This window comes from Lepidochelys kempii, chromosome 10, assembly GCF_965140265.1.
Source record: "Lepidochelys kempii isolate rLepKem1 chromosome 10, rLepKem1.hap2, whole genome shotgun sequence".
Lineage (NCBI taxonomy): Eukaryota > Metazoa > Chordata > Testudines > Cheloniidae > Lepidochelys > Lepidochelys kempii.
The window spans coordinates 27,448,666-27,468,438 of record NC_133265.1 but is presented as its reverse complement, the minus strand read 5'-3'; the positions used below and the strand labels follow the sequence as shown (position 1 = coordinate 27,468,438).

At 41.2% G+C, this 19,773-nt stretch overlaps 1 protein-coding gene across 32 annotated transcripts in view; it reads left to right on the top strand.

The window, feature by feature from the left end:
* The window catches only part of RBFOX1 (RNA binding fox-1 homolog 1), a 2,436,731-nt gene that overhangs the window by 2,357,734 nt on the left and 59,224 nt on the right, over positions 1–19,773 (top strand). For all 32 annotated transcript variants that reach the window (XM_073362506.1, XM_073362502.1, XM_073362531.1 and 29 more), the window contains one exon: positions 2,767–2,899. In XM_073362506.1, coding sequence (XP_073218607.1) covers positions 2,767–2,899 — 133 coding nt within the window. The remainder of the gene's footprint in view (positions 1–2,766; positions 2,900–19,773) is intronic.

Sequence of the window (19,773 nt, the reverse complement as noted above, 5' to 3'; positions counted from 1 at the left end):
ATTTTTTATTTCAGTTTAACATGTTAACTAATACAGTAGTAAATTCTAGTGTAGACAGAACACAGATTGTTTATTCCCAGGCTTGCTTAACACTGGGTTTAACTCATGAGAGTCGTGCTTTTAATGCCAGTGAGACCCTGGTGGAAAACATAACTGTGAATGTGTTTATATCCTGTCCACACTAGAATTGACAGCTGTTAATTAACACATTAGAACATTGTTTAAAATTTCACTGTATGCAACTTCTAACTGAAGATAGTAGAGGTTCTTCTGAGTAAAAAACGGAGAGGTGGGTGGGATGTGGATGCACAGTGGAAGCAGGGAGGGTTAGAAATGATTCCTCAAGGAGCACAGGGACTGCTCCCTCCCATTCTCTTGGGGGCAGCGATGGGGTGGTGCTTGGGCCTGGCTTCTTTGCTCCAGTACTAGCCAGCTTCTTGGGGGGTAGTAATTTGCAGCCCTGAAGGGCATAGTAGATACACTGTGTGTCTTGGAAGAAGCCTGATGAGGCATTGTGCTACCTCTTACTACAGCATTTGTTTACAAGGGACAATTGAGCCCTGAGTTGAGAAGCTCAGGATCTGGCCGTCTGTGATTAGCTATTTCATGTGTACCTATGGTAGTCAAGTCCTATATGCATGACATTAAAGGGATTCTAAAAAAAAAAATGGCTAGTTTAGAGCAATGAAAGCATGACTCTAACTCACTGATGTGTACAGAAAAGTGCTTCTGTTAATTAGTGGAATTCCAGGGGCATAAAATGTGTTTTCATTTGTTCCAGGGAAAAGATCCTTACAACACATTCCAAGTCTTTTTATTTCCTTTTTTAAAAAGGCTTCTTATATGCACTCTTGCAAAACGAGCGGCAACATATTAAGACCTGTAAATACTTCTTGCTGATTTTGACAGATTTTTTATTATTATTATAGCAGAAAGAAGTGTAAAACGGAATACTGGATTTTCATTTTTAAAAGAATGTTCTCCCTTCGCTATATTGCCATAGCACTGTTTCATGTTGTATCTCGACATCTAAATCCTAGCAGAATTACTGTAAAACCTGCTTGTCGCTGAGCGGGATCTGGTGAAGCCTGGAAGGTACTATAGCAAGGTGACAATGGATAGGTCACCATAATTACAGTATAGTCCCTCATACAGGCAGCCAGTTGCTTTTGCACATCATGAATTTTTCATTTTTTTAATTTCAAATTCAGTGTTTCTGTTAAAACGTAATATAAAATTGATGAAAGACATATCAGGATTCAAACCCATTCATCTTTCAACTTCAAAACAGTAAGCATGTTATGTATCATTACCTCTGTTCATTTACTTTTATTAGGGTTTATTGGGTAATATTTGTTTTATTCACTTTCCGTATTTACACACTGAGACAAATTCAGCCCTGGTGTAACACTGCTGAAGCAATTTGAGTTACACAAGACCTGAATTTAGTTCCTTATCTCTCATTGATGGGTTTGCTGTTCAAAACAGACCTGTTCTAATATTTGCCAGCAATGCCTATCACAGGAAAAATGTAGGTAATGCAACACATGGGTCTACAAACTTGAAAAGAAAGTAAAGCAGAAAGTGTCATACATTTTCATTTGTATTTATAAAGTTTTATGCAGAGTAGAGTTATAGACTTTTTACATAATACCTTGTCCCCAAAACACTTATACTTTGGCTTGTCACCGTTTAATTCTGATGGAAATATTTTAAAGTCTTATATGGAATTACAATTAATGTGGAAATTTAAACTGAACATAATTGAGGGATTCTCTTACTCCTGACCTATGTAGCAAAACTATCACTGTTAGGGATGAGTGTTATATTGGCTTATTTAGGGCTTGTCTACACTTACTGGGGGATCGACGAGCGGCAGTTGATACATTGGCGGTTGATTTAGTGGGTCTAGTGAAGACCCACTAAATTGACCGCAGATCGCTCTCCCATTGACTCCTGTACTCCAGATTCAGAAGAATAGGAGGAGTCAACGGGAGAGCGTCTCCCATCAATATCGCGTAGTGTGGACCCTGTGGTGTGTTGATCTAAGCTACGTCGATTTGAGTTATGCTATTCACGTAACTCAAATTGCGTAGTTTAGATCGAATTTCTCCTGCAGTGTAGACAAGGCCTGAGATACTTCTGAATAATACAACTTTGGCCTTTGAATGCACTAAATTGTAGAAAATGGCAGGTACCTGTATAATCAAACTGTATCCCCAGAAGAAGACACCTGAGATCTCCTGAAAGGATGCTGTATCCTTCTGATCCCCCTTTTTCACCCAAGTTACTCAGTTCAGACACTGATAATGATTGAATTGTCCAGTAAAAGTCACATGCAATCACAACAGCTTAACTATCATCTTTGTTACTAGAAGCTTTAGTTTAAGCAGGGTAGTTTTACTCCCTCTGGGAGTCTCCCCTCAAGGGATTAATTTCCTCTAATAGTGTGGGCTACCATAAATCAACTTGCTGCTTCTAAGTGAGGTTCCCCTAAGGGAGCTACAGCCAGCTCCAGTACATTTTTTCCTAAACTAAATACCCAGTTGGCTGCCTCCGGTTTGCTTGAAAAGATTTTTCTGTAAGAAAATCTGGCCTTTTGTGAAAGAGTAACAATTTGCTTGGTTGTCTCTCCCATCCCTCCCAGTTACAGACAAGCTTGAATACACACAAACTGTGTGCAACATTTTCACTATGTTATCTTGTTTTAAATTGGAACGATCAGCATGACTGGAGTTCTTTATGTTTCTTTTGTGTTTCCCATAGTGCCAGGCTTCCCTTACCCTGCTGCAACTGCAGCTGCTGCTTACAGAGGTGCACATCTAAGAGGTCGAGGTCGTACAGTGTACAACACATTTCGTGCAGCAGCCCCCCCTCCACCAATTCCAGCCTATGGCGGGTAAGTGGATCAGTCTCTTTTACCTGTTACAATACATCCCCAAGGGCTACAAACTGTTTGTGAGTGCAGTGCATGCTGGTCTTGTCTCACTACAGAAACCAACACAGCATGCAACCAATCCAACTGCCTGAAGTGGTGCACCTTGCACAGAGTATTGAAAAATGACTGTAATTTGTACTGTCATGGTTGGTGGCTTTAAGCATTTTATATGTCACATGTTGTTATGTAAATTCTCTTAGAGACTGAATGCTACAGAACAGAGAAATTTACAGCTAAAAGTATATTTTTCGTGATTGCAAACATCTGGTTATTAAGGAGGTTGGATGAAGTAAACTTTTTCTTTTTTTTTCAAATTCACATTCTCCCACAGAAAGTTATCTCGGGATAGCTAGAGGGGGTGTGTGTGTTTATTTTGTTTATTTATTTATTACACATAAAATTCAGTTTTGTTTCATATTTTCTTAGTGACATCTCTTTGCCTACATTTACTGAAAACCAAGATGCAAAATAAACAACACACTGAAATCCACATTAAATGATGCCTTAATAAACTGCACTCAGCCTATTAGGGAAACTTTAATCTTTTAAAAACTAAGATATAATTTTGGGGAGGATGGGGGAACTACACAGTCCCTTTTAGCCCCTGCAAGTGTTGAAACAGATAATTTGATTGTTGCACAAGGTCATTAAAATACATCACTTACTTTAAGACTTGATTCTATCAGAGGAATCCTAGAATTTGTAGAATCTGGCAATTGAAGCAGTGGTAGACTGAGTGGGTCCCAGCCTCCCAGACCAGAACAGTATGCCATAAAACAGGCCATAGTGGACATGCCTCATCTCTTGTAGGTCCCACAATAGCCACTATTTCTGTCTGGTAAGTGGCTTTTATTTGTGACTGGTTGGACACAGTTCTCATTAAACATTCTGTCCTGCCAGGCAAAAATGCAGGCCATTTACTAGACAGGTTCCTAAGCACCTGCAGTCAGTCAGCCCCTGGACTGCAGGCTCTGGAGATGCCAGGGACTGGCTGCCTGATACTCCCTCTACATCTGGGTGTGTCACCTACCACCAAAGAAATAGGGCAGTAATAGTGAGTTTTGTCATTTGGAAAAAAAAATCTGCCACAGAATGAGGTTATTTTTTAAAACGCATTTATTAAATTGTTTCCTGGGGTGGTTTGTGTGGTGCAGCAAAAAGAAATTGCTATGCATCTAATGGAAAAAGTCTGAAGGATTTTTGCTAAGATTGGCTGCAACTATGTTTGTTGATACCAACCCAACAGCAAGCAGCTGAGTGAAGGGAGTCCTTTATTAAGAAAGGAATGAAATAACTGAAATATTGACATTTAAAGTAGTCTCAGTAACATTTGAGTTGCTACTAGAGCTGGATGAGATTTTTTTTGGTGAAGTATGGTCTCAAAAATGCCAATTAATCAGGAGTGAAACTTCTCGTGAAACGGTTTGTTTCAGCAAATTTCTTGACTTGAAAATGTTTTGAAAAATTTTTCAAAACTCTCAAAATATTTTCTTTCAAAGTTTTTGAAATGAAAAATATCTGGTTTTCCAGTCCAAAATGATTTTTCATTTTGAAATTTATGATAATTAGGATAAAAGAGTGTTTTTAAAATTATTGAAATCAAAACATAATATTTCAAAATTATCCAAATGAAATATTTCAATTGACCAGAACCAAAATATTTTTTAAAAATTTTGGTTCACAAAATTTTGGAGATCTTCATTTTTCATCTGAAATTAGGATGATTTTTTCCCCGAAAATCTGTTTCCTGCCTAGTTCTAGTTACCACCGCACTGAAATACATTGGGGTAGTTCACATTTCTCAGAACTATTGTTCCAGGCTCAGTGCAGACTAACTGTATACATCTCTCTGTTTTCCTCAGTTCTTATTCTTCCACCGATTCCAAGCCCAGACAAGGCCCTTGTGATCATCTTTTCTGACTTCCTGAATAACAGAGGCCATAGAACGTCATCAAAATAATTCCTAGAGCAGGTCTTTTAGAAAAATATCCTATCTTGATTTTTGAGGTTTTCTTCACAGCTGAAGATTTTTTTTCTTATAAAATGAAAGCAGATAAGATTCTTTTCAGAGTAGCAGCCGTGTTAGTCTGTATTCGCAAAAAGAAAAGGAGTACTTGTGGCACCTTAGAGACTAACCAATTTATTTGAGCATAAGCTTTCGTGAGCTACATCTGATGAAGTGAGCTACTCCTTTTCTTTTTTCTAGATAAGATTCTGTAAATCAAGATTTTGAGAGTGGGATTTATACAGTGTAGAGGTGAATACTATCTGTTACTAACCCTCGCTCTTGGGAGGAGTCTGAAGATCTAACCACTGTAATAGGCGTCAACTGTACAAAGCCCAACAGCTGATATTTAAAATGTTTGGAACTCAATTATCTTAAAGTAAATATATGTGCAGATGTACCCTGTATCTATCTGTGTAGCTTACAACTTCAAGGACACTTTCTACTCTGCAATTTCAACTATGCATTTTAAAACTTCCCTAATTTTTATGTTTTTCATACTGAATCTGTTTACATAGTAGGAAATACTAAACTAGTTGTCACAGATAGCATCACAGTCCCTACTTAGTTTGGAAGCCAGAAGTGACTCCCATTCTGAACTCCTGGCATGAGAGCAATCCCACTCTCTACTGAGCCAGCTCCGGCTTCAAAATATTTTTTTTAATTAATATATTTAATTTCTTCAAGAGGAAGTGAATTCACAAGCCCTCTTATTTCCAGCTCCACAATGTTACCTAATACACATGTTCTTCCATTGTGTCCTAAATTGACAGCTTGTGAGCATGCTTAGAAGTCTATACTAGCAGCAGGGAAGTCTGCTAACATGGATTTACTTAGTTTCAATTTTAAAGCTATTTTGTTTTCAACCTTAGCGAGGACTATTTACATGCAAGTTTGAAGTTATCTGCTCAGAAAACAAGGTGGAAATATGTACATTTTTTTTAAGTGGAGGTAAATATTTTTAAATCTGAGCAGTCTGCACTATACATACATACATATATAATATATAGGAATATATCCAGCTATATTTATCTACCTATTAACTATTATTTCTAATGTACCTCTGACCTTAGTTTGATATAATAACCTAGAATAATATAAAAAGGCATGCTACAATAATTTTGGATTGTATACACCTTTTAATTAAGTCTTTAAGTTGGAAAATGTATTTATTTCATATTTGCATAACTCAATAGTGAGTGAACACAGTTTGCTCATTCTTTAGAAACACAAACATACACATATCACCTTAAACTCAGACGAAGCATTAAAAATGTTATCCTGAAGGAGCATGTTTCAGAGAGAGTTGCAAGTGCATGCTAATAAGGATTTACATTTGAAAGTAACTTTCAGCCTTAACTATAATGTTTGCTGCATATGACTGCTATAATATAGTTTGGCTAGTACAATCACTCAGCAGCGGAAAATTGAATTTCCAAGTATAATAGATGTCTTAGTCTTCACTACAAAATTTCTGCATAGAAAGGAAGAGTCTCTGGTTCGGGAATAAATCAGAATTGTTTTCTGGGCTGCTAGAGAGCGATTGTGCTTCAGGGGTCTCTTGATCTCCAGTATGAAAGTTAGACACGATTGTGTGGGCAGCCAGAGATTTCATCCACCTTCCAAGCTTATTGTTTCATGGACTTTCATTAAAGCTAGTATCAGAGAAGACAAAGCAGTGCTGTGATGGGGGTGAATAGGGCTGTCACCTGCATCTCCCTTTTTGTCTGTTGACTTCTTAGGTGGCTGAGGTGAACCCTAATAGGGGATTCTAGGGTTCACTGCTACCAGGTAATATATGTTCAAATACAATTTGTCTTGTCTACATTAGAGGTTTTAAACGTATTAGTTAAAATGTCGTAACACATTTTTAAAATACACCTTTTATCCTTGAATAGACAAGCCCTAGCTGTCTCTAAACTTTTGCATACATCTGTCCTCAGAAGGAAGCAATTACTTCTGATTGGCATTTCCGTTGTTCTTGGTTGCAAGAAAACAGTGGCCGTGACTACATGAGGGAAATTTGGATCTATCTAGATGGTTACACCAGAGAACCCCCTTAATGTTTTTGTGTTTCACAGAAGTAAACTGCACTGGGGAAATCCCTACTTTGTTCCCTTAGGGGCTTGCACTAGTGTAGCTTGATTAATGTAGTTGGACCACTGATAATTTACTTAATGTATACAAGGCCTCAGTCTCTCCGCACCCATTTTTAAATGGCCTCTCAAAGAGGTTGAATGGATTTTCCTCAGAAAATTGCTTTTTCCAATTTTCACTTCCTCTGAAAAATAAATTGACAAATACCAGGTTCTCTGTCACAAGGAAAGTGAGACTCCTGGAAAACTTGTCTGGAGGGAAAATATCAGGCCACAGGCAGAAGTACACAAGGAAATTTGCTTGCCATCAAAAATAGTCAAGAACTCTTTGAACATTGTGGATTACTATTCTCATCAGCAGCTTCTTCTTCCTTCTTCCTCACCCCAGTGCATAACCCAATTCCTTCCAAACAAAAGGAAGTATTTCTTCACACAACGCACTGTCAACCTGTGGAACTCCTTACCAGAGGATGTTGTGAAGGCCAAGATTATAGCAGGGTTCAAAAAGAACTAGATAAGTTCATGGAGGATGGGTCCATCAGCTGCCAGGATGGACAGGGATGGTGTCCCTAGCCTCTGTTTGCCAGAAGCTGGGAATAGACAACAGGAGCTGGATCACTTGATGATTTCCTGTTCTGTTCATTCCCTCAGAAGCACCTGCCATTGGCTACTGTCAGAAGACAGGATACTGGGCTAGATGGACCTTTGGTCTGACCCAGTATGGTCTTATGTTCCCAGCTGCTGATCTCACCCTTGCCAATCAATTATGCCTTCCCAGGTTCCTAAATTTGCTCAGTTTTCTCCATACTAGAGTCCCTTTTTCTTTTCCATTCCCTCCATAGTTTTCTTCATGTTTTGTCACTGCCATAGTTCTCCATTGACTCTCTATTTGACACGAACATCCACTTTGCCCCATTGATTGTTCAGAATTAAGGTTCGAAGCTAACAGCAGGCAGACAAATTATTTGGATCCTGGAGAGTTCCTGACAGTAGGGAGATGAGGTAGGTTGATACTCCAGGCAAAAGTCCTGCCCTGTGCCTCTCAGTTGCTCGGAAACCTTCACCAGGCTAGCAAACTTTCCCAGATGCTTGAAATAATTGTAAAACAGCCAGTTATGTAAGGGCTAATCTACTGTATACTCCACTAACTGAGCTGATGACTATTATGTTGTCTCACCAGAAAATAAATGTACCTCTCGTATACACTTGTACTTTGCATCTTATGCCTTTATTAAACAGGTAGATATAAAAGTAAAATTATATGGTTGATCCTTACATGTCTGTCTTATAAATCACAGCATAGTGCACTTACTTTAAAATTAAAATTTGCTAACTAGAAATGAACACGGTGCTTATGAGGCATGACCATGCATAACTAATTATTAGTTGGGGATTGGTCCTGCTTTGAGCAGGGGGTTGGACTAGGTGACCTCCTGAGGTCCCTTCCAACCCTGATATTCTATGATAATAAATTGCTCTTTCACTTGAGAGTTAGGCAGTAACTCATGGAAATTATGTATAGTTTAACTCATGGACAATAATTTGGCTTTGCCATTCTGGGAATCATTTTAAAATGGTACAATGTGGAGCTTGCTGATACCTTATCCTGGTTCTTTCTGTGCTATAAAAGTCCTGCTTGAAATGTAACAGGAATCAGGTTCAGTTGGGTTGAGTAAGTAGGATGCTGAAATTTTGGAGCTCTCCATTGGACAGGAATCTTACCAGTTTCAAGACCATATTTTGGGGAGAAACGGAAGAGAAAATGGTGTGGATGTAGATGACTTGCTAGTGGTAGGCAGCTCAATGTCTGGGGCAGAACTTAGGAAGGAAGGGAGGGTTTAATTGTGTGCTTGTCTTAGGGGAAGCACAACTGCTCCCTGTTAACAATATTGGGAACTATGCAGGTTTGGCAGTTCAGGGGGAGGAACATAGATTTTTTTTGTGGACTATCCAAACACTTCCCTGTGCACTCTCCTGGTTTCCCAATAGCTTGTGTTCTGGGGATTGACATCTATCTATCTGATCATTCCAAGCATTCATTCTCCTATGTATCCTGCACTTTCACCATATAACTGTGTCTTTGCCTGCTCTTCCATAGTGCTCCCTGCATATTCTAGGAATGGGGTCCCATACCATGGCTATACCATGAATTCCCAATTCAAAATGTGGGAGGAAGAAAAGAAAAACAGCTACTATGCAGATAAGCTATTTGCTAGTTTTTTTATACCAACATGGCTACAACAACACTGCAGACAAGTTTTTGGTATGGTATTTCCCTCTAGGTTTTCTCTATACTCACACAAACTCCCTCCCTCTCTGAACTCCCCTTATTGTGTGTGCATGCAACAGTTAGAACAAACATGTCTCACTAACACACAGTGATGGATTGACCTTCAGCTTTCTTTTGTATTGCAATGCCTGCATTTTAGTTTCAAAAGCAAAATATATAATTTGTTTGTGGCAAAAGTTCTAAAAGCTGGACTGGCTAGAGGGGAGAGATTTTTATTTTATTGTTGCCATTTGTGATACCAGTCAGAATTTCCCAAACTATCTCTACTTACAAGATGTTTGTTATAGCTTTATTGTTTAGACTCATCTGTTAAAATAGATGGTTACATCTTTGTATTTTTTTCACTAGTAAAAACAGTATGATTATACTGAACATGAAGTGTTACCATCTTCAAGTTGTTTGGTAAAAGTGTGGGCCCCTTATTGAATGAGGGAGGCAACCTAGTGACTGAGGATGTGGAAAAAGCTAATGTACTCAATGCTTTCTTTGCCTCTGTCTTCACGACAAGGTCAGCTCCCAGACTGCTGCGCTGGGCAACACAGCATGGGTAGTAGGTGGCCAGCCCTCTGTGGAGAAAGAGGTGGTTAGGGACTATTTAGAAAAGCTGGACGTGCACAAGTCCATGGGGCCGGATGCATTGCATCCGAGAGTGCTAAAGGAATTGGCGGCTGTGATTGCAGAGCCATTGGCCATTATCTTTGAAAACTCATGGCGAACGGGGGAAGTCCCAGATGACTGGAAAAAAGCTAATGTAGTGCCAATCTTTAAAAAAGGGAAGAAGGAGGATCCTGGGAACTACAGGCCAGTCAGCCTCACCTCAGTCCCCGGAAAAATCATGGAGCAGGTCCTCAAGGAATCTATCCTGAAGCACTTACACGAGAGGAAAATGATCAGGAACAGTCAGCATGGATTCACCAAGAGAAGGTCATGCCTGACTAATCTAATCGCCTTCTATGATGAGATTACTGGTTCTGTGGATGAAGGGAAAGCCGTGGATGTATTGTTTCTTGACTTTAGCAAAGCTTTTGACACGGTCTCCCACAGTATTCTTGTCAGCAAGTTAAAGAAGTGTGGGCTGGATGAATGCACTGTAAGGTGGGTAGAAAGTTGGCTAGATTGTCGGGCTCAATAGTGATCAATGGCTCCATGTCTAGTTGGCAGCCGGTATCAAGTGGAGTGCCCAAAGGGTCGGTCCTGGGGCCAGTTTTGTTCAATATCTTCATAAATGATCTGGAGGATGGTGTGGATTGCACTCTCAGCAAATTTGCGGATGATATTAAACTAGGAGGAGTGGTAGATACGGTGGCAGGTAAGGATAGGATACAGAGGGACCTAGACAAATTGGAGGATTGGGGCAAAAGAAATCTGATGAGGTTCAACAAGGATAAGTGCAGGGTCCTGAACTTAGGACAGAAGAATCCAATGCACCGCTACAGACTAGGGACCGAATGGCTAGGCAGCAGTTCTGCGGAAAAGGACCTAGGGGTGACAGTGGACGAGAAGCTGGATATGAGTCAACAGTGTGCCCTTGTTGCCAAGAAGGCCAATGGCATTTTGGGATGTATAAGTAGGGACATAGCCAGCAGATCAAGGAACGTGATCGTTCCCCTCTATTCGACATTGGTGAGGCCTCATCTGGAGTACTGTGTCCAGTTTTGGGCCCCACACTACAAGAAGGATGTGGATAAATTGGAGAGAGTCCAGCGAAGGGCAACAAAAATGATTAGGAGTCTGGAACACATGACTTATGAGGAGAGGCTGAGGGAACTGGGATTGTTTAGTCTGCAGAAGAGAAGAATGAGGGGGGATTTGATAGCTGCTTTCAACTACCTGAGCGGTGGTTCCAAAGATGATGGTTCTAGACTATTCTCAGTGGTAGAAGATGACAGGACAAGGAATAATGGTCTCAAGTTGCAGTAGGGGAGGTTTAGGTTGGATATTAGGAAAAACTTTTTCACTAGGAGGGTGGTGAAACACTGGAATGGGTTACCTAGGGAGGTGGTAGAATTTCCTTCCTTAGAAGTTTTTAAGGTCAGGTTTTTAAGGTTTTTTTTGGCTGGGATGATTTAGGTGGGGATTGGTCCTGCTTTGAGCAGGGGGTTGGACTAGATGACCTCTTGAGGTCCCTTCCAACCCTGATATTCTATGATTCTATGATTCTATGGTAACTTATATGAATTGAGTTGGTAGTCACAGACTTTTTGTCAGCTGTTTCATAGCCTGTATGAAGTTTGTCAGTGGTCTCAACAAATAGACCAAGGAGTGGTGGACATATTCAAGGCAGGGAAAGTGTCTTTACTTTATCAGAGGTCATGCGGAGACGGCATAAATAGTTCCTCTCCCTATCCCCATGCTCAGGTCACTCACAGCCTAGCTACGTAATGCTGGGGAGAAAGAAAGGTGACTCTTTCTCCTGTCAACAACAGTGACCATCCCAAGAAAAGTGGTTGGAGCAAAGCTGAGGGGTGGAGGGATACCATGACCCTGCTTTCTGCAGGCCAGCAACCATTGTCAGGAGAGCATTCTATACCTTTCATATAGGGATAGTAAGACCTACTACTCACTGCTCTCCCCCCAGCACTCCTGTAAACATTATTCTCCTTCCATTAATGCTCTGCTATGTAATCTCTTCCGTCCCTTACTGAACCATGGTTTTCAGGGCTATAATTCCACTCTATAATTCTACTCTATAATTTTGAATGACCACATAAGTTTATGGCACTATAAACATGATTTAAATGAATAATTATCCCAATGTGACTGTTGAGCTACCCACTCAGCCCTAGAGATGGTCCTTCCCACTCCAGCGTGAGGTGTTTTGAGACAGCAGTGTAGGGCAGAGTTTCCCAAACAGTAGGTCGCAACCCATGAGCGTGTTGCAGCAAGGTTCTAGATGGGGTGCCACATCCAGGGCTGGAGTAACCCATCGTTGGGCCCTGGCCTAGGCAAACATTCACTTTTCCCAGCTCGATGCAGAGAGGAGACCGCAGCGGGTTGCGGGGGGCAGTTGGAGAGTGAACCCACCCTACAGTGGCAGTTTCCGGCCTGCCTCCCCATTCCAGGTGTTGCGACCTGGTGCACCATTCAGGTTTGGCCAAGCAATCCCTCCGTGACACTCACTCAAATTTGGCCTGGCTGTCCCTCCATCATGACAGAGGGGCATTTGGAGAAAAACAGACGGGCTCTGCGACCCTCTGCACCTCATTGCAACACCTGAAGCAGGAAGTCGGGCCCAGCCCTGTGAGATAGGAGCTGCTGCTGAGGGTTAGTGCTTGGGATTGGGGGTTGCCAGGGTGGAGGGTGCATTTATGTAATGGTGAGTCACAAAAAAAGACAAAAGGCAGCTGGAGGGTCGCCATAGTAAAAAGTTTGGAAACCTTTGATGTAGGGTATATTGCACTACTGCAGCCCTGATTCCAATGTTTCTGAGCCTGCATCTTTCACCAGCTCTAAACTAAATTCAATTAATTTATTTAAAAAAAAAAGAAAGAAAGAAATCCAAAAGCTGTGCATGAAGAACCTTATTCCCCTACTTGCTATATAGAGGGATTTAATTTTTTAAGTAATATTAGTAACTCTCACAGTACTATGGTCACATTTTTATACCTTTAATTCTTCATTTTCCATATCTAGTGTGCATAGCATAACATTTAGAAGTATTAGACTTAAATTAAGATGAACCTCAGCCAAATCATTTTGAAGAGAGAGCTTTTTCCTACCAATATTTTTGTTTTGAAACATATTGAGTTTTTTCCCCCTCTCATAGTCTGATGTGAACTCTGCTTTCTTTTGTACTGTTTTTTAATACCCCTACCCTAAGGCATCCTTTGTCTGTTAATGCACACTCAGGCATTAAGCCAGTCATTAGAATCAACAGATTGTCATTTCTTCCTTCTCCCAAGGTCCAAGTTCACCAACTCGCCCTTGCATATTCCCACAACACTCTGTATTGACTCTCTTTTGTCAGCATCACCACTATCTGGCAGAGACATTAAACCTCACCCACTTAAGGCTTGCTGCAACTCCCACTGAAGTCAGTGGAATGACTCCCATGGACTTCAGTGTGAGTTGGACTGGGGCCTTATCCTGAGATGCTTACTCGAGCAAAATTCCCACTGAAGTCAGTGGAAGTTTTGTTTCAGTAAAGACTGCAGAAGAGGGGCAACGAACAGCCATCTGGAAAGCTTAAATATGCTTAGAAAAGGGTCAAAGTTTATAAAAGAAAAATACCATACTGTATATTTAAAATTAATCAACAAAGGATGCTCTTGAACAGGTTTGTGTGGTAAGCTAGGAGCACCCTAGAATATAGTAATTTTATTTCTTTCTTTGAACGGTTGCACTCATGTATTCGCTCAGGTGTCTGCGTGCCCAGTGTGCCGAAGCCAGAGAACTTTGCACAGCAGTACTCTTTGGGGACGCATATGTGTGCATTTCACTGTGGGAAGTAAGGCAGTTGTCATTGCCATGAGGACTTTGTGAGTTCCAAAAGAACATCATTTATAGGGATGGTTATCCTCCACGGGGTTGAAGGTCCACCAGTTTATGGACACCAGTTTATGGACAAACTCAGCTTGGATGCTCAAGGCTGTCGCCATTTTCCTCAGATTGTTATGGTAAAGCTTAAAGTGTTCTGAAACAGGTGAAGATGAATGAAATTATCTGCTGAGAATGATGACAAAGGAAGTCAAGCAAGTAAACTCTCCTGTGGAAAGGCTTGTCTCTGAGATAATGGGTCAGGTTCAGTGGAACCAATTTCAGTCTCTCTCTCCAATCCAGGTGAGACAGTAGAAGGATTCAGTGACCTTGTTCTGGCGTGAGCTAATGATTGGGACCTTCCAGAGCAGGGAGATCCCCAAAGATTCCAAGGAGGCGAACGAGAAAATTAATATGGCACAGGAGGCCAGTATGTACCAGGCCAAGAACTTCTGTCTTTGCTGTAGGAACAGAGTCAATCTTAGTACTGGTGCTGGTCCTCCAGAGAAGGTCTAGAGGACTTCTGTGATTGGTACCTGGAAGGAGATGGAGTAGGTAGAAAAGGATTATGAGCCCAAGTGAGAGGAATCCCCCTGCAGGCAATGGAGGGGTCAAACCTGCCTGGGCCCCAATATGTCTGTAGGCCAGTGAGAAGAGTGCATTGATACAGAAGATTGTATGATAGTCGGTTTCGTGAATACTGCTTGGGATATTGAGGCTGCACTGAAATTCAGTATGGGAAAGGTCACTGGTACCAACGCAGATGTCAGTACTGTATTTGAAAAACAGGTCGGTACTGAAGGTGTGGAGCTGGGAATAGTATAACTGGGCCGAAGATTATGTCAGTACTGAAGTAGGGTGCCTCAATGCCAATGACAGGACTGGATTCATCTTTTTAGCAGGTCTCTTAACTGGTACTGAGGGAGACTCGGGCAACAGTCCATAGTCCAAAGTGATCATCTGTTGCAAGCCTGGGATCACAGGAGGGCAACACCACAGCTGAGGACTCCTGTATCAGAAGAGAGTCCAGGATGAATAGGCAAAATAAATCAGCTGCTGCTAAAAAGCCAATATAGGATCAAAATAGCCAAGGGATCAGTATAGTCAATGCCAAAACCAATGTCTATACAAGATGCAATGGACATCCCACAGACGGTATTGGAGTCTGTCATAAATATAAATGGAAGGGTAAACACCTTTAAAATCCCTCCTGGCCAGAGGAAAAACCCTTTCACTTGTAAAGAATTAAGAAGCTAAGATAACCTCGCTGGCACCTGACCAAAATGACCAATGAGGAGACAAGATACTTTCAGAGCTGGAGTGGGGGGAGAATCAAAGGTTCTCTCTGTCTGTGTGATGCTTTTGCTGGGAACAGAAAAGGAATGGAGTCTTAGAACTTAGTAAGTAATCTAGCTAGATATGCATTAGATTCTGTTTTATTTAAATGGCTGATAAAATAATCTGTGCTGAATGGAATGTATGTTCCTGTTTTTGTGTCTTTTTGTAACTTAAGGTTTTGCCTAGAGGGATTCTCTATGTTTTGAATCTGATTACCCTGTAAGGTATTTACCATCCTGATTTTACAGATGTGATTCTTTTACTTTTTCTTTAATTAAAATTCTTCTTTAAAGAACGTGATTGCTTTTTCATTGTTCTTAAGATCCAAGGGTTTGTGTCTGTGTTCACCGATGCAAATTGGTGAGGATATTTATCAACCCTTCCCCAGGAAAGGGGGTGTAGGGTTTGGGAAGATTTTGGGGGAAAGACGTTTCCAAGCAGGCTCTTTCCCTGTTATATATTTGTTAGACACTTGGTGATGGCAGCAATAAAGTCCAAGGGCAAAAGGTAAAATAGTTTGTACCTTGGGGAAGTTTTAACCTAAGCTGGTAAAAATAAGCTGTCATAAATATAAAGGGAAGGGTAAACCCCTTTGAAATCTCTCCTGGCCAGGGGAAAGCTCCTCTCACCTGTAAAGGGTTAAGAAGCTAAAGGTAACCTCGCTGGCACCTGACCAAAATGACCAATGAGGAGACAAGATACTTTCAAAAGCTGGGAGGAGGGAGAGAAACAAAGGGTCTGTGTGTCTGTCTATATGCTGGTTTCTACCGGGGATAGACCAGGAATGGAGTCTTAGAACTTTTAGTAAGTAATCTAGCTACGTATGTGTTAGATTATGATTTCTTTCAATGGCTGAGAAAAGGATTGTGCTGAATAGAATAACTATTTCTGTCTGTGTATCTTTTTTGTAACTTAAGGTTTTGCCTAGAGGGGTTCTCTATGTTTTTGAATCTAATTACCCTGTAAGATATCTACCATCCTGATTTTACAGGGGGGATTTCTTCATTTCTATTTACTTCTATTTTTATTAAAAGTCTTCTTGTAAGAAACTGAATGCTTTTTCATTGTTCTCAGATCCAAGGGTTTGGGTCTGTGGTCACCTGTGCAAATTGGTGAGGCTTTTTATCCAACATTTCCCAGGAAAGGAGGGGTGCAAGTGTTGGGAGGATTGTTCATTGTTCTTAAGATCCAAGGGTCTAGGTCTGTAGTCACCTAGGCAAATTGGTGAGGCTTTTTACCAAACCTTGTCCAGGAAGTGGGGTGCAAGGTTTTGGGAAGTATTTTGCGGGGAAGGACGCGTCCAAAAAGCTCTTCCCCAGTAACCAGTATTAGTTTGGTGGTGGTAGCGGCCAGTCCAAGGACAACGGGTGGAATATTTTGTACCTTGGGGAAGTTTTGACCTAAGCTGGTAAAGAGAAGCTTAGGAGGTTTTTCATGCAGGTCCCCACATCTGTACCCTAGAGTTCAGAGTGGGGGAGGAACCTTGACATAAGCATAGGGGTTTTTTCATGCAGGTCCCCACATCTGTACCCTGGAGTTCAGAGTGGGGAAGGAACCTTGACATGTCAATGGTATGAGACCAGTCTGTTCTTGTCTCTGTGCTGGGGAGTGGGTAGTGCTCTATCTTGGGCACTCAAGGAGTCTTTGCAATGTCCACACTCCTCCTAGAAGAGGAGGAAGAATCTCTCTCAGCTCTGAAATGGCTCTGATTATTCTTTAGTTCTCTTCCTCCAAAGATCAGAGGAAGGATGATGGTCCCTTCTTCCCTATAGAGAAGAATTTGAGTCTGGTCGACTGTCAAAGGCTAACACCAGTTTCTGAAGTAGTTTGAGGGTCTGGAGGGAGCTGAAGTGGGCCTCATTGTTTGTTCCGTGAGATGTTGCTTCAGGGATAGGTGCCTGGCAACTTGTGTTCTCTTTTTGAATGACTGGCAGATAAAGCACTTTACTTTACTGTGCCCTTCTCCCAGCAACAAGCATTGAGTGTAGGAGGTTGCATAGCCAACCCACATAAAAGAGAGTGCTTAAAACCTGGGGAAGGCATAGCACCAGGTTCATTAACTAACAAACAACTAATAATACTACTAAATCTAACTAACTAAAGGGTACTACTAAGCTAAAACTAACTATTTACAAAGCACATAGCGAAATCTCACTGTGGCACAGTAACCATGAGAAAAAATAAGTAGGTGGAGCTCCAATTCAGGCCATGGTTGGTAAGAAGAAATTGGGAGTGGGAAGGGGAAAGGGAAAAGGATCTCACAAAACTGGGTGACTGGGCAACAAAATGGCAGATTAAATTTAATGTTGATAAATGCAAAGTAATGCACATTGGAAACATAATCCTAACTGGTTTCAGAGTAGCAGCCGTGTTAGTCTGTATTCGCAAAAAGAAAAGGAGTACTTGTGGCACCTTAGAGACTAACAAATTTATTTGAGCATAAGCTTTCGTGAGCTACATCCGATGAAATGAGCTGTAGCTCACAAAAGCTTATGCTCAAATAAATTTGTTAGTCTCTAAGGTGCCACAAGCACTCCTTTTCTTTTTGATAATCCTAACTATACATATACAATGATGGGGTCTAAATTAGCTGTTATCACTCAAGAAGAAGATCTTGACATCATTGTGGATAGTTCTCTGAAAACATCCACTCAATGTGCAGCACAGTCAAAAAAAGCAAACAGAATGTTAGGAATCATCAAGAAAAGGATAAGACAGAAAATATCATATTGCCTCTATATAAATCTATCATATGCCCACACTTTGAATACTGCGTGCAGATGTGGTTGCCCCATCTCAAAAAAGATGTATTGGAATTGGAAAAGGTTCAGAAAAAGGCAACAAAAATTATTAGGGGTATAGAACGGCTTCCGTATGAGGCGAGATTAATAACACTGGGACTTTTCAGCTTGGAAAAGAGGCGACTGAGAGGGGATATGATAGAGGTCTATAAAATCATGAGTGGAATAGAGAAAGTAAATAAGGAAATGTTATTTACTCCTTCTCATAATACAAGAACTAGGGGGCACCAAATGAAATTAATAGGTAGCAGGTTTAAAACAAACACGAGAAAGTATTTTTTCGCCCTATGTACTGTCAACCGCTGGAACTTCTTGCCATAGGGTGTTGTGAAGGCCAATACCATAACAGGGTTCTAAAGGGATCTAGATAGATTCATGGAAGATAGGTCCATCAATGGCTATTAGCCAGGATGGGCAGGAATGGTGTCCCTAGCCTCTGTTTGCCAGAAGCTGGGATTGGGTGACGGGGCATGGATCACCTGATGATAAACCATCTGTTCATTCCCTTTTGGGCACCTGCCATTGGCCACTGTCAGAGGACAGGATACTGGGCTTGATGGACCTTTGGTCTGACCCAGTATGGCCATTCTTATGAAAAAAAAGGGAAAGGATGTCAGGGCGTTGCCAGCCTTTGGAGGGGCTGCAGTCTGGGATCTCTGACTGATGCCTTCCCACTGAACTGGGGATTGGTGCTAATGTATGTTTCCCCCTCTATTTTGCTCATCCATCAGGTCATTCGCAAACTGAAGCTGGATCATGTCATACAGATAACTCGCTGAACCTGCCTGGCCAAGACAATGTTGGTTCTCCAAGCTTTACAGGCTCTCTGTCCAACCACTCAGATTTCTTCCCTTCCTTCCAGGCCTACTGTCTGAATATCATGGCCAGCTGTAGCATCTAGATCTGAGCAATCTGCATCTCGTGGCATGGATGCAATAAAGTTAGATAAGCTGGGAAAGAGCTGTTCAGAGACAGTCCAGCAGGTTCTGGTTAATAGTGGGAAGGTATTTACTAGATCAGCTTATTGGGCAAGTGGATATGCTTTTCAGTTTGGTCATTGGCTCAGGAATTCAGTCAGTACTAGCCCAGATTCATGACATTTTGGATACCTGGTCTATTTTAAAAAAACAGGTGTCTGTCTCTTGGCTCATTAAGAGTCCATTTGGTAGTGTTGTCAGCATTTAATTCCTTAATCCAGGGGAAATCGGCATTTTCTACTCTGATGGTTATTAGGTTTCTGGAAATAATCTGTTCCCCTGTGGGACCTTAACACTGTGCTTGCTTCTCTAATGGGGCCTCCATTCAAGCTTCTAGCAACCTGCTTTCTGTTTCTCCTTTGCCAGAATATGGCCTTTCTTATTGCTATAACATCAGCAAGGAGCAAGGAACATCAGCAATGAACTGTATGCCCTAATGGCAAAACCTCCCTTCAGGCCACATCCAAAATTTTTGACCAAAGTGGTTACACCTTTTCACCTTAGCCAAACGATGTGCTTGCCTGTATTTTTTTCCTAAGATACTCTTGAATGCAGATGAACAGGACTTCATACCTTGGATATACAACAAACCTTGGTGTTCTATCCAGACAGGATTCAGTCATTTTGATTATCATCCTGGCTTTTTGTCTCCCATGTGGACCAGATGAGAAGTCAAGCAGATTTGGCACAAACAATTTCAAGATGGATTACTTCTTGTATCACAATGGTATATGGTATAGCAAATGCCACACCTCCACAAAAGTTCTTGGGTCATTCAATGAGCCGAAGCCACATCTGTGGTATTTCTCAGGAATATTCCCATATTGGACATAAGCAGATCTGCAACTTGGT